The 22,936-nt window shown below is 34.3% G+C and overlaps 1 protein-coding gene across 1 annotated transcript in view; it reads left to right on the top strand.

Annotated features, from left to right (window-relative positions):
• Positions 1–22,936, top strand: part of ADGRV1 (adhesion G protein-coupled receptor V1) — a gene marked incomplete at its 5' end in the record, with an annotated part of 540,732 nt that overhangs the window by 1,819 nt on the left and 515,977 nt on the right. Inside the window, 10 exons of the mRNA XM_081287826.1 lie at positions 606–755; positions 2,080–2,175; positions 4,269–4,373; positions 6,580–6,693; positions 7,554–8,119; positions 8,480–8,750; positions 9,360–9,689; positions 15,877–16,053; positions 18,255–18,478; positions 21,635–21,667. Of these exons, the coding sequence (XP_081143952.1) occupies positions 606–755; positions 2,080–2,175; positions 4,269–4,373; positions 6,580–6,693; positions 7,554–8,119; positions 8,480–8,750; positions 9,360–9,689; positions 15,877–16,053; positions 18,255–18,478; positions 21,635–21,667 (2,066 nt within the window). The remainder of the gene's footprint in view (positions 1–605; positions 756–2,079; positions 2,176–4,268; positions 4,374–6,579; positions 6,694–7,553; positions 8,120–8,479; positions 8,751–9,359; positions 9,690–15,876; positions 16,054–18,254; positions 18,479–21,634; positions 21,668–22,936) is intronic.

The following is a 22,936-nucleotide window of genomic DNA, read 5'->3' as shown; positions in this document are numbered from 1 at the left end:
TAATTTTGTAATTATTATTCCCCTAGAATCTTATTAGCAATGCTGATTTTACAGAATTTAAGATCTTAAAAATTTAAGGAAAATTTGTAGGGACCAAGAAATTTCAGATTGGATCTTTATTGGAGTTGCTGTGGATAATATAAATTCAACTTCAGGCTGCAAGTTTTGAAAACAACAGTTTCTTTGAAACTGATTGGGAAAAGAACTGAATTCCCTGCAGTTTTTGGCAGTTCACTTCCATCTCTTTGTGAATTTTACGTACAATTCCGCTTCTTATTAGGTTTGGTATAGCCCACTTCAGGTCAATCTAGAGGCAGAGAAAAAAAAATTCACAGCATTACTTTCCTATGTAATTGTTAATTTTCTATGTAGTTATTTCTTTTTCTTCCACAACACAAAGAAATGTTTTTATATAGAATCGTTTATTATTATTATTATCTTTTTCTGAAGATTTTTACTAGTTTTTAAATATTTATGTTTCATAGTTTTGTACATCCTACTATAAATGTCAGCACCATTTGATTTATGCTTTGTCTCTTGACAAAGCATCAGTTTTGCTTGTCCTAACTGTTAAGTATGAATGACTTATATTTTGCATTTCATAGCTGTATGGAGAAGACACTGGTGACTTTTTTGACACATATGCTGCAGCTTTTATACCTGCGGGGGAAACAAATAGAACAGTGTACATAGCAGTATGTGATGATGATTTACCGGAGCCTGATGAAACTTTTATTTTTCACTTAACATTGCAGGTAAGTCATTCTTTCCCTTTTAACCTTAAGCTCATAAAAATCTTGCAACACTTAAAAATCTATTTATCTAGAGGTAAGATGACCAGGTGGTAGTGGTTTTCATAGAAGCCAGGACCACAGTGTCTCTGGCAATCCCCTATTTTGGTTACTCCTCAGACAAAATGTTTAGAAGATCCTCCAGCTAGTGTCTGGATCCATTCAGCTTACTGAGGCATTGCCTTGACAGATGCTCCAGCATCCTCATTTTCCCTTTTACCCTTTTCTTTTTTTCCTCCCCAACTATCAGATGAATAAAGAATGAGCATGACTTGTGAGTTCAAAAGAGAAGAATACAAAAAGCAAGCTTGGAAGTCCTTTTGCCTTAGAATAAATTCAGAGTACCCTGGGCGGGAACTTGAATAGCTTAAGATTTAATTGAAATTTATGACTTGATCTGTTGGGTTGAGGCAGTGACTGCTTAACTTCAATCAGTCTAGTTAATTTTTCTGAGAATTTTTAAAGAATAATTTTAGAGTTATTAGTCTATTAGTTAGTTATTAGTTTTAGAGTCATTGTTTCAGAGTTGTGAAAATGACACTTGAAATAGGTGTGTTTTGCTTTTGTGAGTCATTCTTTCTTTCGTATTCTTTTATGTTGCCATTGAATATCAATAGAAACGTTTCAGAAAACTCTAGTTTTATAAGAAAAAATGTTTCAATATTTTATCTTTATTTTAAAATTATTTTTTATTATTTGGTACTGAAGATTGAATTCAGAGGTTCTTAACCACTGAACCACATCCCTAGCTTTTTTTATTTTGAGACAAGTTCTCACTAGGTTGCTTTGTGCCTTGCTAAGATGATCGGGCTGGCTTTGAATTTGCAGTCCTCCTGCCTCAGCCTCCTGAGCTGCTGGGATTACAGTCATGAGCCACCTTTTACCTTATTTTGGCTTTATGATTTATATAACAACTAATTCTTAAGTTTCAGCCCCTTATATAGTATAAGAAAACAAATCATGTTTAAATAGAATTTCATATTGCGTAGTTAATTCCACTATATTAGTGAATGGCTTTATAGTAATTTATAACAATTTGTATATAACATTAGTAGGCAGTGATTACTTTAATTATACTATTGTTAATAGTGATTAATAGTTTTTAAAAAGTTTTTGAAAATGATCTCATTTGGGACCTTTTTACCAGGCTGTCTTTATTCAAATATGTTTTCTTAATCTACTTATTAAAAGTATATTTGTATTTTTATTCATATTCTACATAATTAATTAGAGACAAATTCTACTGAATGATTTAATTTATTATTCTATTCTTGGACGTTTATTTTAGAAACCTTTATCGAATGTGAAGCTTGGGTGGCCAAGAACTGTTACTGTGACAATATTATCAAATGACAATGCATTTGGAATTATTTCATTCAATATGGTATGTTATAATTTGATGATTCTAATGGTTGCTAGGTAGTAGTTTTTCATGATATTAGATAACATCATCCTATCCTTTGATATTTGAATAAAACTCAGCATTACCTCTGTCTCTATCCCACATTCTGTAGACCTTGCATTTGTTCTACCTGAGATATTTGTGAACTGAGAAGGTTTCTAGCATCATGCTCACCACTTATAATGTCTTTCTGCACATCTTCCTACTTGTCTCATTTGTTACCTCTGTTGGCTACTCTCTAACTCATATGTATACCCAGGTACCTTTTGCTCCAATTCCACTTAAAGAAAGCATTGTCTACTGAAAGAATACTGATAAAACCCTCAGCAACCTTAAAACTGAATAGTAGACATTACAGCTCTTCAAAATTCTATAGACAATTCCTACCCGAAAAATTTCCTGTTAATTCATGATGTATACTAAAGATCCATCTCATTTCCCTCAGTTTTTCTCTGCAGTTTATTTTCTTCCCCTCAATACCAAATTCCTGATTTTATGGATAATCCCATGTTCAGAGGGCTTTATTTTTAGAAACAAGCACAAAAGACAGGTCTGTCCTTGAGACAATTTTTTTCTAGCACTTGAAATAAAACAGGATTTTATCTCCAGTACAATTGTATTTAGCTGCTAAGTTTTAGGCTCCAACAACCTTCCTGAGAGTGTTTTTGAGTTCTGTTGCTTAGCATCATTAATAAAATAAGATTAAAATATAATCCCAGACTCTTATTCATTTTCCAATCTAGATCACTACTACAAATGGTAGCATTATGTCCTTTTCTTAGTTCCTTATCTTTGAAACAGGTGGGTTATATAGATAAATATGATCTTTAGAGTTGCCTTATCTTCATTAGAAAAGATATTAGAGTAACCTAATTTAGTAGATATTTGGTAACTTGCATTAATAACATTCATTGAATTACTCATTTTAGTTTGAATTAAAGGAAATTATTATGGAGCAGGCTTCGTTAATTGCTTAATTTCTCTCTATTGCTTTCTCTCCAGGACATTCCCTCCAAGTTATCACCCCAATCTCATACTAATTAGTTTAAATGTTGTTTCCATTTTCCCCTTCCTTTCCTTTCTTTTCTTTTCTTTTTTTTTTTTGCATTATATCCATTAGTTTCTACAAATCGATCCTAATCTCTGAGATTGGTTCCAGGTCTTTGGTGGGGTCTCAGTGCTGCCAGGCAGCTTCTGACAGGCTCCAACTGAGTCCCATGCTCTTCAAATTAAACTAAGTAACTTTTAAGCTCAGCATAGGAGCTCAATAGGCTGACTTCAGTTTCCAGCCATGATGATGATTATATTGATAATAAACATGATACAGATGATGGTGACAATAGCCAACATTTATTGATCCCTTAGCATGTGTCAGGAACAAGGATAAGTGCTTAAAATACATTATCTCAGTGAAATCTCATCACAACCGTTTGGCACAGGTATTCCTAGCCCCTTTAATGAATAGGGATATGGAAACTTGGTGCCACTGTGAGAGGTGGCCACTGCTGCCATATCAAGCGTGGGCTCTTGGTGCATCCTCCTTCCTCCTCATCTTCCTTGAGTTTCAGCCAACCACGCTGACATCTTTCAACATTTGAAGTTCTTACACTTTCTGTTCTTGTAGTGATCATGTCCTGAAAGTCACTGGGGGTTGTCTGGTTTTCAATCACAAATTGACCAATGATAAGGCAAGGAGTAAGGTACAGGGGTGCTTCTAAGGAGTTACTATCTTGGTGTGGAGGTTTAACTCACTTCTGTGACCTGGGCTCTGTGAGCATTTAACTTACCATCTTTCAACTGTAGAACCTTTGATTCTTTAGCAGAACAGACAACTGGTAGAACCAGGTCAAGAACCTACATCTTTGTTTGGCTAGTTTTATGTTCCCTTTACATATTATTTTGAATTTTTTAAACATTTTATTAGCCACAATTAATTGATGCTGGGAATGTTATAGTCACAAGAATACACAATGTGAATTGATTTGCCTGTGCAAAGTTAGCATTTCTAAAGTAATAGTTTTAACCATTGCTTTCTTGTTTGATTAATGTGGGATTTTCTTTGCTTGTCCCAATAGCCTTCATCAATCACAGTGAGTGAACCCAGGGGCAGAAATGAGTCTGTGCCTTTTATTCTCATTAGGGAAAAGGGGACCTATGGAATGGTCACTGTGACTTTTGAGGTAAGTTTACTTTGGAACACTTTCAGTGAAAATACTTTAAAGTCCATACCAGATGACTATAATTTTCAAAATTAAGGTCCTTTGTAAAATAAACACAACACTAAAAAAAAGGTAAATACTTTTGCTATTTATACATTTCATGGTTAATATAAATACTTTCCTTGCTGCATATATATATAATGTAAACATTATATATATTATATATAATGTTTACATGAATAAAATGTATAAATAAAATATATATAATGTTTACATGAATAAAATGTATCACTTTAAATATGGAGTTATAGATCACAAACTAGAATAATGTTATTTCTGTAAATTTCATAGAATCTTATATATATATATAGACACACACACACACACACACATACATATATATATATATATATATATATATATATATATATTAGTTGTTGATGGACCTTAATTTAATTTATTTATTTATGTATGGTGCTGAAAATTGAACCCAGTGCCTCACACATACTAGGCAAGTGCTCTACCACTGAGCCACAACCCTAGCACTCATAGATTTTTTTATGATGAACATTTTCAAGTACAGATTTTAAAAACAGCCGTGGATTACTGAATTTTGTAGAAAATTATTTTGTATCTAGTTTCCCCCGATTTTTTCTCAAGACACTTAATGGATGGTATTAATATCAGATGCCTTGACCATGGAGGATCATGGGTGCTACAAGATGTGGCATGAAAAAGATAGGCAGAGGATGAGATGCATTTCTTAAGTGCTAGCTATAACCATTGTTTACTGCTTAATGACCATCCTCTCACCACACTGCTCTTCTATGAGGTTCACATTTAAATTTTCAGCTCATTTTTGTGTTTTATCACATATAAAATATGATCAAATATGCTTTTTTCAAAACTTATAGTACCAATTGCTACCTTAATTATTAATGTAAATACGGAAGATACTTGGATTGATAGAACACAAGTCTATTGTAACATAGAAAGGTTTTATTTATACTGAAGTATGGCTACATTAGAAGGTAGTCATATTAGTTACATAAGAATGTAAAATAAGTAAGACAATGTGAAAAACATCATAAACACCAACTAAATATATAGTATCCCTGCAAGTTCTACATGGGAAACCTTAAGCGATTTTTCATGTTCTTAGGAATATGCATTTAGAGAATAATTTCATAAAAACTATTTCTAATAAAAAATATGGGAAAAATTAGAAAATAATTGGCCATGGAAAGGATATGTACTCTAAGTTACGGTATTTTCAGCTTATCTATGTATGTCTAAAGTTATTTTATTGGATCATAACCTTTTGTTTTGTTTAAATAATTACAGGTAATATTTGTGGAACAATTTTATATTTCCATATGCTGTTCTAAGTACCTTACACAGATTATCACTGCATCTAAAAGCAGCCCTCCCCAGCACTCGGTCTCCTTCAGATTTTCATGTTCTTCTTCATAGTATTTGTCTGCATCTAACACACGTCTATTTGTTCACCATTTGTTCTCTCCCATTATCTGTCCACATGTTTTGTCTACTGTTGTATCCTCAAAAAGGTCAGACACAGAGTACTCGATAAAACTTTATTAAATGAATGATTTCATTACATCTTCATACCCAGCCTGTGAAACGGAAATTTTTATGTCCATGTTAAAGAGGAGGAGAATGCTGCACAAGGTCATTAAATAATCTGCCCTAAGTCGCACTGCCAGTGGCGGGACGTTTCCTTCATTTCTTAAGGGAATTTATGATCGTGAATACCCTTCTGCCCGAGAAGAAATATTTATAGAGTTCTCCCACAAGGTTTAATAGAGTGGTTTAAAAAAAAGATCTTAGAAACCACATAATTTAATATACTATAGTGAAGGTGTGTAATTACATTGCAGACCCTGATTGTTCTTCAGAAGGGCAGACATACATAGATTTGTATAATTCTTTTTTTTTTAAACATCAGAAATTTATTAGTTGCTCAAAACATTACATTGATCTTGACATATCATATATCATACATTTGTTTCAAATGGGGTATGAATTCTTATTATTCCCACGTGTACAGATTGCAGGATCACATTAATTATATATCCATGTTTATACATACTGCCATAGATTTGTATAATTCTTGATAAGCATCTTTAAATTTCAGATTTTTGTTAACTGATATCTAATCTAATGAAATATTTTGTGTTTTTTGATGGCATTGTCTAATTCTTTGCAGGTAGAGGGTGGCCCAAATCCCCCTGGAGAAGATTTGAGTCCAGTTAGAGGAAATATCACCTTTCCCCCGGGGAGAGCAACAGTAATTTATAACTTGACAGTACTTGATGATGAGGTGGGACAATTTTAAAAATTCAGAGGAGACAAGGACTCTTGTCTGTGTAATAAGAATGATAAGAGAGCCTATGCCAAGTGTTAATTTGTGTTCATTATTTGAAATTATTTAAGAATACAATCTAAGAATGTAAGTCTTTTGTAAAGTTTGTGTATTGTGTTTGTGATAGCTTTTTCATTGCTATGACAAAATACCTAAGAGAAAAATCTAAAAAGAGAAAAGATTTCTTTTGGGTCATGGTTTCAGAGGTTTCAGTCACTGTTGACTAGCTCCATTGCTGCACACCTGTGGTGAGGCAGAGCATCATGGTGGAAAGGGTATGGGAGAAACAAAGCTGCTTACCTTGTGGCAGCCAGAGAGCAGACAGAGAGAAGTTGGGGGTGGGGCGGGGAAGGTCTGGGGACAAGATACATTCCCCAACACATGCCCCCTGAGGCCTGACTCCCTTCACATAGGTTCTACCTTCTTCAGTTTCTTCCACTCCTGATAGCCCATTTAGCTGTGACTCCGAGGGATTAATCCATTGATGAGGTCAGAGCCTTCACAGTCACTTTCCAAAAGCCTCATCTCTGAACACTGCTGCACTGGGGCCCAAGATTTTACAGATCTAACCCATAATAGCAGCCAATCATACTTAAGTATGAACTCTTTACCAATTGCCTTATTAACTTTTCCATTCCTATATGAAACAGGCTATTTACCTTTGGAAAATAGATTAATAAATGGAGACTATTTGCTCCCTTCAGTTACAGACTTTTTAAAAATTTCTGATTGTATTGAAACAGTGACTTTTTATACTTTGGTTTCTTTGCTGATGTTTTGACTATTGATGTTTTGCTATTGTAATGTTCCTTTTCCAGGTGCCAGAAAATGATGAAATATTTTTTATTTACATGACAAGTTTAGAAGGAGGAGCTGAGATTAACACATCTAGGAATTCAGTTGAGATTATCATCAAGAAAAATGATGCTCCCGTGAGATTCATTCAGAGTGTTTACTTGGTGCCTGAGGAAGACCACGTACTCATAATTCCAGTGGTTTGTGGAAAGGATAACAATGGAAATCTGATTGGATCTGATGAATATGAAGTTTCAATCAGATATACAATTAAAACTGGGAATTCAACAGCACATGCCCAGCAAAATTTAGACTTCATTGATCTTCAGCCAAACACAACTATTGTTTTCCCACCTTTAATTCATGAATTCCACTTGAAATTCCAAATAGTTGATGACACCATACCAGAGATTGCTGAATCATTTCATATTATGTTGCTAAAGGACACCTTACAGGGAGATGCTGTGCTAGTAGGCCCTTCTATTGTTCAGGTTACCATTAAGCCAAATGACAAACCTTATGGAGTCCTCTCATTCAACAGCATCTTGTTTGAAAGGCCAGTTATAATTGATGAAGATACAGTGTCAAGGTATGATTTACTTTAAATTTATTGCTACAATTATATTAATGTATTTTTATAAGATTTAATTTTTTGAGGTGTTGGATACAACATTGAATTGTTGAGTATGAGTTGTTTTCTCTGCATGGCTTCACTGTTTCCTTTGTATTTTGAATATGATTTAACTATGCAAATGAACTCATATTATGGTCATCTCCCAGGATACTTCCACATATCTACTCCTTCATTCCTTAGGTATACAGGGTTAATTATTGTTTGTGACGGACTCTGCTTTTGCCACTACAGTATATAAGGGCCAACTTGATGTTGGGAGAACCTATCTAAGGGAAATTGTATGATGTGACAATATATTCCTTTTTAAAATTCTAGATTTGAAGAAATTACAGTGGTTAGGAATGGCGGGACCCACGGGAATGTTTCTGTGAACTGGGTGTTGACACGCAACAGCAGTGATCCCTCACCGGTGACAGCAGATATCAGACCAAGTTCTGGGGTTCTCCATTTTTCACAAGGGCAGATGTTGGCCTCAATTCCTTTTACCATTGTTAATGATGATATCCCAGAAGAGGCTGAAGCTTTTCTACTTAAAATTCTGCCTCATACAGTACAAGGAGGTGCTGAAGTGAGCGAACCAGCAGAGGTAAAGCTCTTCTTATGCTTTACTCTTGCCAGTATTTCTGGGATGCTGAAGAGCCATGAATTTGATCAGACAAATCAAATTTCTATTTAGTTCAGTGTGACAGGAAGAACTATGGATATATGATTCCCTACCTGTTTATCAACATTGTCTCTTTTGCACATAAAAAATTCACTTTTTTTTTCCAGTGCTGGAAAACTGAGGGCCTTGGGTATGTTAGGCTAGTGCTGTACCACTCAACTATTCCTCTAACCCTAGAATTTTTAAAAATTTATAATTTAGGAAAGTTTTCAAATATTTTTTGGTTTACCTTTTACTCTCTTACATGTAAGAATGAGTCATTTTAGACATGGTATATAAGTAAATATTAAAAATTAGAGTAGCCTAGGGGCTGGGGTTGTAGCTCAGTGGTTGAGCGCTTGCCTCACATGTGTGAGGCACTGGGTTTGATCCTCAGCCACCACATATAAATAAATAAATAAAATAAAGATATTGTGTCCATATGCAACCAAAATATAAATTAAAAAAATTAGAGTAACCTAGATTGTTTAGATTTTGATCATTTCAGATGTGAGTTTTCTGTACTTTAATATTTTATTTCTTTATTTGCAGCTTTTGTTTTACATTCAGGATAGTGATGATGTTTATGGCTTAATAACATTTTTTCCTATGGAAAATCAGAAGATCGAAAGCAGTCCAGGTGAAAGACATTTATCCTTGAGTTTTACGAGACTTGGAGGAACTAAAGGAGATGTGAGGATGCTTTATTCTGCACGTTACATTCCTGCTGGAGTTGTGGACCCCCTGCAAGTGAAGGATGGCATCTTAAATACATCCAGGAAAAACAGTCTCATTTTTACAGAACATAAAACTCAAGTTACTACACAGTTACCAATAAGAAATGATGCCTTCCTTCAAAATGGGGCCCACTTCATAGTACAGGTACTTTAATGATAAAAAAAAAACCAATTTTGGTTAAACTGTGAGTGTACTTACTTTTGTGAGTGTAGTCAACAGTTATTTTGCTCTCATTTTATAGTTTAGATTTTACTTGTTATTTAAAGGTATTTAGGGAGCCCCAGGAGAAATGGTGCCTGTTCCTTAGGTATACAGGGTTAAATAAGACAAGGACTCTACAAAAATGAATATTAGGCAATGTTAAATGTATACCAGATATGAAACGCAAATTTTAGACTGCACTGGATGACATAATAGAATAATTTAACAGGCTGTTGCAGCAGAGGGTAGAAGAGAGACATTAACAATTCTTTTGAGTTGATATGGGAAAATGTAATGTAAGAGTTGGGTTTTGGAATAAATACGTTTTCATAGTGAATATTATAGGAGAGGCATTCCAGAGATTAAAAAAAGCAATATGATAAAAATTGCTTTTAAATAACATGCCTCTGATTTATTTATTATTTGTAAATAGAATCTCTGGACTTTTCATTATTTAATTAAAGGGAATAAGGGCCCTGAAATATATCCTTCCATCTTTGCTCTCTTATTTATGACCTTCTATTAACCAACACATTGTTTTCCTTAAGCTTTAGCAGAGCTGCACTCAGTGATGTTATGTTTTTCATGCATTTGATATTGGTTGGTTTTCAAAATTAGCAATAAAGTCTGCTTATCAAGTTTTGATTATATAAATAAATTTAATACAGAATCAAGTAATATGAATGGATCAATAAAATTAAAATCTTATGTCATCATACATTTTGTCACCTGAAATATGTTAAATGAATTTATTATATTCCATTAATTTCTTTGAATCATGTTTAATTTAAATTTATTTCATAGTTTTGCTTAGACTTTATTTTATAATTTATTATTGACTCTTCTGGGATTTTTAATCATCCCCTTTCTATATAAGGGCCAACTTGAAGTTGGGAGAGCCTATCTAATGTTGAACCTTGAGTTTAGATATTCTAACTTCTTGCTTCTTTCATATACATCTCAGGAATTTTTTATTGAACTCCTGAATTTTCTTGATTTTCTTCCTTTTTCTTCATGGATTATATTATAGTTTTGTGGTAATATATCTCTCCTCAAATACATGTGCAGAAAGGGTATAGGCAAGGGAAAGTTTCTCAGTTGCTGAGCAACTGAAAATGTGAAATTTCTTTACATTGATAGTTTGGCTTAGTAGACATTTCTAAAGTGAAATAATTTCCTCTTCAGCACTAGGAAGTCATTGTCTTTAATTTCCAGAGTTATTGATGTGAAGGGAAGAAAATTATTTGCCTTTTAGGTAACTTGCTTGTGATCTCTGAGGGCACACTGTGACTTACCCTAGGTGTCCTGAATTACACATATGTGTCTCCCACCTTGCTCAGCACTCGGCTGGGCAGCCTCTTTCATTCTGAAGACTGTGTCTTTCTTAGCTGATTCTCCACTCATGCTTGTGTTCTGTGAATTTCATGAGAACTCTGGCCAAGAGGCTTCCTGGTTGGACTGGGGTGGGGATGTATGATTGGTCAGTCTGTAGGGGAGGCTTACTTATGATGTGCCTACTCTAATGTTACTAGTGGTGGGAGATCTTGATCTTCATCTTTATGATTATTTTGTGTCTCCTCCAAGTGGGAAAATTTTGGTATTGTGCATGCTTTTATCTATGGGGAGAACCCACTCTCTGGAGGACCCTTAGATTTCTTTTGGATTGATGGGTAAATAGCACACAGCTTTTGTTATGGGTATGTTGTGTCCCCCAAACACTTATTATAGGAATGTTCAGAGATGAAATGATTAAATTATGAGAACTGAAACCTCATTAGTGGGTAATCCATTTGATGGATTAATAATTCGAATGGACTACTGGGTGGTAACTGCTGGCAGTTGGGGTATGGCTGGAAGGCCTAGGTCACCAGTGGTGTGCCCCTTTGGGATTACATCTTGCCTCTGGCTCCTCACTTTCTTTCTACTTCCTGGATGCCATGTGCTGAATAGCTTTCCTCCACCATGCCCTTCTGCCTTGCTATTCTGCCTTACCTCCAGCCCAATACAATGAAGTTGACTGTCCATGGACTGAGACCTCTGGAACCCTGAACCCAGAGGAGTAAACTTTTCCTTCTATGTTATTCTTGTCAGTTATTTTGGTAACAGTGATGTTAAGCTGACTAACACAGTTTTGTTCACAATTGTGTCCCTTTCTTCCTTGGCTTGTGGGATGCTCTTGTGAGATGAGTGGTCAGATGTCAGGGATCTGGGTCTGTGAAGTGGAGTATACCAGGCCTAGAACCAGATCTTGTTGAGCAAGAAGTTTAAACAATTATAATCTGCCACCAGGACACTTGGATGTGTATTTAGAAATTTAAGAGAAACAACTTTAAGTTTAGCACTATACAAAAAAACATGCCATAACTTGTTTGGTTTTTAAAGTTGATTCTGTTAAATGGGAATGTATACTAATTTCATGAGTTCACACTCAAGGTAGCTTGTCCAACATTTTTGAGAGTCTCTGGGGTATATCTTGTTGAAAGTAGTTTCAAAGTTTAACGGGTATTGTCCTTTCTGATGTCAGAGCTCTCATTTGTCCTCTGCTCTGTATTCAGATCATTCTCATTAGTATTCATCTAAGATTTTTGTCCATGATATCTCAGTGTTCAATTCTCCCTTCTATTGGATCCTGATCTCACATAGGCTACAACTCATAGGAAAACAAATTATTAAACAAATGGAGTGACACAAATATATCACACTTTGTTTTCAAAGACCCCTGGGTGTCCTGGTAATTCTAGAGGAGTTGCAATCATATGAAGTAATTGATGATGTAGAAATGTTGTTCTGGAGTAATAGAGAATATTTCTGTTTTTTTTTTAAAGAGAGAGAAAGAGAGAGAGTTTTTAATATTTATTTTTTAGTTTTTGGCGGATACAACATCTTTGTATGTGGTGCTGAGGATCGAACCTGGGCTGCATGCATGCCAGGCCAGCGTGCTACCGCTTAAGCCACATCCCCAGCCCTGAGAATATTTCTGTTTCCATTCTAGTGTTCTAGTTTCTTTTCTAATAATGCCTTGCAAACAGTTTGGATAGAAACTTCCACATCTATTCTAATGCCAGCAAGTTTTATTTTTTTTATTTGTATTTTTTTTTTTGCCAGCAAGTTTTAGATAGTAAACTTAATCTTTGGAAATATTTAATAGTTATTTCAAAGTAGCTGCAGTGTATTCCTATCTTAACAAATCTTCATTAAGAACCTTCTCAGGGTCAAACATTATCCTAGTTATTTCACTTCAGCATTCTATAAAAATATGACAGAATTTATTTTTGAGGACACTTGAAAACTGAGAAAAAAACTTGAAGAAGGATGTGAAATCTGATTTTTGATGATCTTGGATCAGAAAATTGTTTGCACCATTGATTCCAGACTCTTGTTTTTTATGTATCTCTCTATTCAGTCAAAAAACAAAGCCTTGCAGTGCAGACAGTTAATGGAATGCTTGTTTGGTGGGGGCGGGGTGGAAGGCAACATTAGTCACTGACACAATTCCTTGAGGTTAGCACGGTTTTTGGCTTTGGAAAGCTAGTTGGAGTAAGAAGGTTGTGTAGTTTGCAGCGCACACAATGGATGAACAACTCCAGGGTAGAAAGCGTCAGACTGGGTGAAAAACTGAGGGAACTGAAGCAAGGAGAGCAAGACATGCACTCATCCTCCTCTAACTATTCTCAGACAAACACATTAGTCTGAGATGCAACTCTTGGCAGAAGTGGGGACACTATTGTGCTGTCCTAGTATTAAACCATCCGAAAGCAAAGAACTTTATGAATGAATGGATCAATTTTGATTTAGCAGATGCTTAGGGAACCCAGACACAAAAGGTTTATAGACTAGGAAATAAGCCATGCTGACGTACCATTTCAAAATTAGCATTTCCTTTTTTTTTATTTTTTAAAAAATAAATGACAGCGGATGCATTACAATTTTTATTATACTTAAACTGCACAATTTTTCATATCTCTGGTTGTATACAAAGTATGTTGACACGAATTCATATCTTCGTACATGTACTTTGAATAATAATGTCTATCACATTCCACCATCCTTGCCAATCCCCTGCCCCCTCCCTTTCCCTCCACCCCTCTGCCCTATCTAGAATGTGGGATATATACACAATGCAATTTTACTCAGCAATAAAAGAGAATAAAATCATAGCATTTTCAGGTAAATGGACGCTGTTGGAGAAGATAATGCTAAGTGAAGTTAGCCAATCCCAAAAAAACAAATGCCGAATGTTTTCTCTGATATAAGGAGGCTGACTCATGGTGGGGTAGGGAGGGGGAGTATGGGAGGAATGGATGAATTCTAACATTTCCTTTTGTTCAGTTCATTTAATAAACTTCTGTTGTTATTTCTTTGTTTACCAACATCAAATGTTATATATATATATATATATATATATATATATATATACACACACACACACATATATACATATGTACATATACATACACACACACATAAAATTTCTCTAGAAAGAATGTCAGTTGTGAAGTTTCAACTACATATTTACCTTTGCATTTATTTATTTTGCAAAGTAAAAGCAACATTCTAAGAATCATTTTATTTGGATTAGTCTGCCTAGCAACACTTGACAAAGTTGGTCAGTCTAACTTTTTTTTTCTTTTACTCAAATGAATACTTACCAAAAAAAAAAAATGGAATTTTTCATGTCTTTCTCTATATATGATTTTCAAAGCAAATGTGAGAGATTTAAAAAAGACATTTGCTTTGCCCTTTAAAATTATTGATCAAAAAGTATGAAAGTATGTTGGAAATCAGTACCACTCCTGTCCACTTGTGGAAATCAACTTAATTTCTATTGGTGGTTACTTAGTGGCATTATTTCAACATTACAAAGCCTGACAAAGGACTCTACAGAGTGGGAGATATATGATGTTTTGTTAAACTTAAAATTGCATTTTAACTTAAAATCCCTATGGCTTTTGTAGTCTGTAATGGTTCTATATTCCTATGCCCCTCAAATGAACACTGTGTGTATCGATAAGTTGTATTTTGAAAAAAACATAATGTGTAAGGTGTTGACGTTTGTTATCTATTAGTATTCCAACAGAGATCAGTTTGGTGGAGGGATGAATTAAATAAAAATCTACTGTGCAGGTACTGTGGTTCTGGGTCTAGGTCATGTATTGAGGAAAATGCTGGGAAGCATACAGACCCTCAGAGAGTTCTACAGGTGTGTTAGGAAGTAAAAAGCCTGCAGCACAGAAGATGATGATGATAAAGAAGCAGCATGTTTGTAATTAAGTTCTAAGCTTACTGAGGGTAGCAGTAGAATTTCAGGAAGTTGCAGCATGAAGAGGACTGGAGAATCTAGTATATCTTCTTGGAAGGGGAGGGAAAATCAGCTGAATTTTAAGAATGAGTGCTTCTTAGATATGTGAGATGAGGAAGGGAGGGCATTCTAGATGAGAACATGGAGAAAAGTTACTCTCGTGACATCTTCATTAATTACAGGGACATTGTATGTTATACATGCATTATATTATTTACACATAAAGACACACACATCAAGTTACAATTGGAGTTACAAATCATATTCTGATACTGGATTTGATTTTCCAGAGAAGGGAAGTGGGTGACTGGAAGTGTGGGTCAGTGGAACAGAGGCAGGAGATGTGGATAGTTAACTGGCATTTGGCTTTAAAAGTCAAGGGAGTTGGATATGGATGATGATGAGGAAAAGCAGATGGGGTTTCTCGTGATGGTAGTGGTGAGGGATCATGGAACAGAGGTAGTGATTTCTATTTGGACATTCTGTAAAGTGTGCGCATGACATTTCTGTGATACCCAGCAGCAAATGGTTATAATGATTTGGAGTTTGAGGGAAAGGTCCAAAGGTCCAAAGATTATTCATGAGATTGCATGAAATTATAAGATTAAGGGTTTGGGAAGAACCCTGTAAATATTAATAACAGGGGGATAGAAAAATCTCAAGCAGCCAGTGCAGGAGATTGATTGAAAAGGGATAGAAGGAAGAGAATGAAGTTCCCTGGTGTTTGGTGATCTTCACCCCTTTGTACTTTATTACCCACTACTATTAACGGTCTTTCTTAATTTTGAAAGTTTCTATCTTATATGCTCTTATTGTTTTTGTTTATTTTAGTTGGAGAGTGTGATGTTGGTGAACATAAAACCCCCAATCCCACCTATAAGTCCTAGATTTGGGGAAATCCGAAATATTTCTTTACTGGTTACTCCAGCCATTGCTAATGGAGAAATTGGCTTCATTAGTAATTTTCCAATCATTTTGCATGAACCAGAAGATTCTGCTGCTGAGGTGGTAAGTGGGCTCTTTCTTATTGGTGGGGTCTAATGTGTTTGAGGTAATTTACAGAATTTTTTTTAAAATTAGTGTTAGCATATTGAGTTAATAGATCTTGAAAATGAAATAGATCTTCATTCCTTTGATAGAAAACTTGACATAAGTAACTGATAAGTTACATAAGTAACTGATAGTGTGTGATTTCTCATCAACTGGAATTATTTGCTCCTGGTTAGACTAGTATATCTAGATTTGATTGCTTTCAGATAGAGCCATGATATTTGACATAATCATAGCTGAGTGTAAATCTGCTTTTTAATGGCCAAGTTGCCCTTTTCCATCACTGAGCATTCCACTTGCTCGCCTTGGGTAAGGCTGAAGTGGCAGCCTTGGGTCCTATGTTTGATACTGGAGATGATGATGGCAAAGTTGTGAAATCTGAAACTTAGGGATTTTTAATTCCATGTGTATATGTAAATTTTCACACACACACACACACAAAAAAAAAAAGCATATTCACATACAGAGCACCTCTTCACCATCCCTCGTTGAATTTTTTCAAGCCTCCAGCAATCTCAGGGCAGCTCTGTCCTGTGCTGCCATTCCCAGAGCTACTATCTGTCTAAGATCCTAAACGCCCCCCCCCCACTTAAATTTGATTTTAATTGGGTTAAGGTTAAGATGAGGAATGAGGAAAGTTGTTTTTGTTATCAAAATCTCATGTCAAAATGTGGTGACATTTCTTTTGTTTATACATTAGATGCTCTAAATGGCCAGAGAGCTTCAGTTTTCAAGATGGTTTGATTTTCCATATTTTAAAAACATACTGTTTACTTCTAAAAAGTAAAAAGCATTTAGTTTATTCTTAAAGAGTGGAATTGCTTTGTTTGTCTATTTTATAGAGCTGTAAACTTCCCATTTCAACGTTTTTCCACTGAGAGAAGTCAGTTTTGGGCTCTGGGAACTGCATTCTTACCCTCTTAGGAAACAGCAGAAGTAGCAGTTTCCCTTTTGCTGTGCCCTGTATACAACCCCAGCAATACTCACTCCCTCAGGTGATACAGGAGCCAGCCCTGGTACCTTTTTTGCTTTCCTCAGAACCCAGCTGTGCTCACTAGCTTTGGGTTTTGACCATTCCTAGTCAAAATAGTAGAATGGTAAGTGGTGAAGGTATTTTTCCCCCCTAAGATGAGATATATTAAAAGGCAAGAAAAAACTATAATAGCTCTCTTAGGAGTGTAAAAAGAATAGCATAGTTACCATGGAGTATTAATTCTTTGAAAAGGCTTCATCATGATCTGTAGTGAATCTTATTATATGTTTAAAATGTAATGCATTTGAACAAAATAGAATTTGTTTCAGAATTATTATAATAGCATTCAATTATGTAGCTTCTACTAGTGTTCTAGATTGCTTAAATGATCTCTCAGCTTTACCAAAAGCTTGCAAAATTGAGACTCATTAGCTTCATTTAAAATGAGGAAATCGAGATCAGAAACCTTGCCCCAAATAAACAGGAGTTGTGATATTTTTATGGTATTTATTGTATTGGTTAGAAACATTTTATTTTGTTCCCTATTACTTTAAGATGCATTTTACACAACATAATTTCCCGTTTTTTTTTTCTTTTTCTTTTTCTTTTTTTTTTTGTATCAGGGATTAAATGCAGGGATGCTTAAGCACTGAGCCAATCCCCAGCCCTTTTTATATTTTATTTAGAGACAGGGTTGCTTAGGGCCTTGCTATGTTGCTGAGGCTGGCTTTGAACTCATAATCCTCCTGCCTAAGCCTTGGGAGCCACTGGGATTACAGGTGTGTGCCACTGTGCCCAAGTAAATTTCCTTGTTTTAATCACAAAAGTTTATTTTTCAGTTTATATTTTGATATTCATAAAACCTCTGATGAAAATTTATTCTTCAGCAAGACTGTTCTATGTTTGTCATGATTCTTCAGCTTTTCAAATATTTGTCTTTTCATTTAAATAAATACCAGGTCAGATACATTTTTGGGCAGGGGCAATTTTCCAGATAAATTTGATTAGCAAAATTGAAGAAAATCCCCCCAAATTATTATCATGCTTAAAGAGAAGACTTCTTCAATTATTTTTAATGTCACTAATATACATCCACCTAATAATACATGCATCTGCAGACTTGATTTTATTTGTAAGCATATATGATATCGGAAATTGTTGTTTTGTTTTTTTTTTCCTAAATAAGATATTCATTCCCTTGCATCGGGATGGAACTGATGGCCAGGCCACCGTCTATTGGAGTTTGAAGCCCTCTGGCTTTAATTCAGAAGCAGTGACCATGGATGATATAGGTCCCTTTAATGGTTCTGTTGTATTTTTATCTGGGCAAAGTGACACAACAATCAACATTACTGTCAAGGGTGATGACATACCGGAAATGAATGAAACTGTAACACTTTCTCTAGACAGGTAATAACCCATTGAGATAATTTTTTTCTCTTCATGAAGTAAAAAAGAAAAAAAATCAAGTGAATTGCATTATGTTGGCCTTTAGTCTGTTACTTTTTTATAGCTTCTGGTTAGACTATGGAACTTTTACCCTGCTATTTGTTGTGAGGAAGAATTATGTAGAGAATGTCTGGGAAGTAGTATATGAAATTTGAAGTAAGCCAATATATTGCTATTTAAAAAAAAAGAATAGACTACAACATCTCTAAAATATTAGGTTAAGCAGATAACTCTTGTGGCTTCCTTTCCAACAGGGAAGTGGGGTATAGCTTTTTTGAGTGAGTAAAAGAAAACATTAATCTTCATTCGTTTTTACATGGAATTTAAAAGTTAAGACTTATTTTCTAGAGAATTAAAAATTACACAAATTTAAGAGGTAATTTTCCAGTCATTATCATAAGTTACTTAGCATTTCTCAGGGGGCACTTTATATTAAGAAAATATTACAAAAAAAAAACTAAGAATTTTTCTTTCAGTTATTTAGAAAATCTTTTCTAAAATTGAAAAGATACAGTGTTTAATTGATGTTAATGATTTTTAATGATCAAAACTAAGTTTATCTTCTATAAGTCTCTTTATATCAATGAGATAGATTATAGAAAGTTACTGTGGCTTGAGGACATTGTACAATTCGTATTTAGAAACACTAAAATTCATAGGTAAATTTGAGACATTTTATATTATATTCTTCAGGAATAAAGAAGTAAAAAACTACTTTGCATAATCCTTTGATTTTTTTCTATTTTATTATCAAGACCATGTAGATTTTTCTTTGAAGATGTTTTGTCTAAACACATTTTACCTACCTGAAGTATTTTTTAAAAGTTTTTTTGTGAAAGAAAAACAAATCTGTGGAATGGCCACTGTTCATTTTGTTTGCTTTCAGAACCACAAAAAGTAAAACAACAACAAAAAACGAGAAAGCAAAACCCAAACACACACACACACACACACACACACACACACACACACACACACACACACTGTTTTAGTCAGCTTTTTCACTGCTATGACTAAAAGACCCAAACAGAACAACTTTAGAGGAGGAAAAGTTTGATTGGAGGCTCACAGTTTCTGAAGTCTCAATTCAGAGACAGCAGGCTCCATTCCTCGGGGCTCAAGGTGAAGCAGAACCTCATGTCAGAAGAGAGTAGTGGAGGGAAGTGGCTCACGTGATGATCAGTAAGCAGAGAGAGAGTTCACTCTCCATATTTAAAAAATACCCCATAGCCATGCCCCCAATGAATTTCTTCCTCCAGCCACACCCTACCTGCTTCTAGTTACTACTCAGTTAATCCTATCAGGGATTAATTCACTGATTGTGTTAAGGCTATAACCCAATCATGTCTCCTCCAAACCTTCTTGCATTGTTTCACATGTGAGGTTTTGGGGAACATGTCACATATAAACCATAATACACATATACACACTGAGTTTAAGTGAACACACACATATACTGAATCTAAATAATACAGGCTTAATATATTTTTTTATATTAAGTATTAAAAGGTATTTCATGATGAAAAAAAATCAGTGAAATATGAGAAAATACAGGACTTTGTTCATGTATCCCCCTTTTTCTATAAATTAGGTTTAAACATGTATTAAATCTGTGGACAATGTTGAAGAAAACTAACGAAAAAAGAACAGTGATTACAAACCAAAGTTATAGCAATCTAGGAAACTTTGTTAGCTTGTTTGAGAATTCCTGCTTGCAATTAAGTATTTAAAGAATGATTTAAATTATAACTCTGAAAATTCATAGTGACTATTCTTTATATTCTTTCAAAATAGTAATGTTTGGTCAGTCATTCATTTAAACATTTGTAATTCATTAAATATAACTTTGAAGTTGTTTTACTTTTTTTTTTCTATTTTTGCTTTTGCTTCTATTTCTCCCTTCTATGGGTAAAAATAGAATACAAGAAAGTGAAAATCATAGGGTAGAAAATATTAGAAATTGTTGGTTCTTTTCAAATAGAGAAAATTAATCAAAATATATGTTAAAATGTCTTGATTCAATTAGTTACTAGTGTGTGGATAAGAAAAAGCAAATTACATTTAACTGTTCAAAAAATATTTAAATAAATTTGAGAATAAAATTCATGATTTCAAAGTTCTTATTTTATCAAAACCTTTTAATTTTGCATGTTTAAATAAATGAATGAATGAATGAATGCTAGTATGATTATAGTGAGTCATAGGATAATATTGCAACAAAAATAATAACACTTTATTATAATACAGTGTTAAATATTCTCTTAATGTCAAGTTCAAATTCTTTGTATTTCAATTAAATGTAGACTGAAGTTGCCCTGATACTAAACAATTTATGTTACTTCCAATACCAGTTAGTTAAAAATACTCTTAATTTTCTCCAAATCAGAAACAATTTTATTATGCCGTTTTACTTCAGAGGATTTTAAATTATGTGGTAATTTATCAGTGGTGCATTTGACTTTAAAAATTCAGCTCAAAGCCTTTACTTTTTAATGTGTGCTTTTCAAGACTATTTCAAAATGAAACACATTGAGGATTTGAAAGTGCTTAGATTTCCTGATATAAAGTTGTAATGAAAAGTTATCATGATATCTTAGGGCTTCTTGAATATATTCCTGTGCAAACAGGGAAACATAGAGATTGCTTATAGAGTTGTGACTTCTCAAACTCGAAGAACTGGCATTACATCTGAGGATGGAGTTTCTTTAAAAAACATAATTAAAGCTACTAAGTAATTGTAAGTAGACTGAATGAGATTTGCTCAGCTGCTGTGGTTTGAGCATGTGCAGGGCTTGGCAGGCACAAGCACCCTGGAGAGGTGGGAAGGAATGTCTTGAATGGGTCTTGACATGCTGGCCACGGGTCATCTTCCATAGGCGGGAACTGCAGAACCTCTTGCTGGCATTTCTCAATGGATAGGACCCAGTGTGCACCATTTCCATAAAATGAAAATTAGTAGCTCTTGGGGAAAAGAAAGGGGCTTTCTTTCAGCTTTTTTTTTTTTTTTTTTTTTTTTTTCACTCTGCCATTCTAAGTTTCTAGCAGTATCAGTGAATTGTGGCAAATAGTGCCTCTGCCTCCTTTTACCCCCGCCCACAGTTCTTTCTGTATTGACAGGGTAGAAACTGAAAGATTTGTCGTGTATTTTGGGTAAGTGTACAAAATAATGCCTTGTTTTTGGTGATTCACCATTTTATTTTGCAACTGACTGTTTGGTGATGAGGCTGCACTGCATGATCACAAGTTTTGAGAAATTGTGCTTATCCACCTGGCTGTGCATGGTTTGTGTGTAGTTTCATTTTCTAATGATAACAGGAGACTATTATGTGAAACTTTTGGGATGTTTTCATCCCAGTAGTTTCAAATTATGAATGCATTTAAAATTTTTGATAAAATCTTTGAGAAACAATTTTATTATGCTGTTTTACTTCAGAGGATTTTAAATTATGTGGTAATTTATCACATTTTGAAGAACTCATAATTTTAAGTTTTCATAACCTAGAGAACAATTATTGTGCTTTTACTGGTGAAATTTTTTTCCCAACATCTTTTATGAATCTTAAAGTTTGTCTTACAGAGAATTGGCAACCCATTATCTCAACTCATCCATTATTTTTCTTAGTGTATCTAAGCAATGTCTTGCTTTTTCACTCTGTGTTTTATAAAGAGGTTTTCAAATTTGCTTTTTATGTAAGGGAAGCATATCTTAAGAACATTTAAAAAAATAAAGTAAATTCATTTGTTTTATGCTCAGAGGATTTTTTTTTTTAAATTTTGAGATAGAGTCTCAAAAAATCAGTTGCTTAGGGTCTCACTAAGTTGCTGAGGCTGGCCTTGAACTTTGATTCTCTTCAGCCTCTGAAGTTGCTGTGATTATAGGCATGTATTACTGTACCTGGTTCTGAGTAGACTTTTATACTTTGTATTTTAATCCACTTTTCTTGTCTCCTAGCTTATGTGGACACAGGAAATTTTGATTAGTGAAGATATTGATATAAATTAAATATGGGCAAATTTGCTCTGAAAATTATGTTACTCTATTAACAATATAATAAATAATTGTTGTATTATTTGAATTATCTCTTCTGTTAACACATGCATGCTAGGTATCAGTTGTCAGATTTCAAAAGCAAGAGAAGATGTCAGTTCATGTTGTCTATTCATAGAGTGAACTGTTCTTGACACATATTTCTACATATTAAATTGTGGTTTCATTGTGATTCTGAGATCTTATCCAAATACTTTCTAGTTCAATAGGAAGTGACATTTGGAAAACTTTAGAGCAACTTTCAGGATTGAGAATTCTTAAGACCTTGCTGGTTTTATGCCCTCAGAGCCTTGTGGTCTCTTTGATCATTCTAATTACACACTAAGCATAAAACCAGAAACTTAAAATAACATTTAATATATTCTTTTGAT

Source organism: Spermophilus citellus, assembly GCF_964194105.1.
Source record: "Spermophilus citellus genome assembly, chromosome: 1".
Taxonomy (NCBI): Eukaryota; Metazoa; Chordata; class Mammalia; order Rodentia; family Sciuridae; genus Spermophilus; species Spermophilus citellus.
The sequence above is the reverse complement of the archived record's forward strand: the minus strand, read 5'-3'. Positions and strand labels throughout refer to the sequence as shown.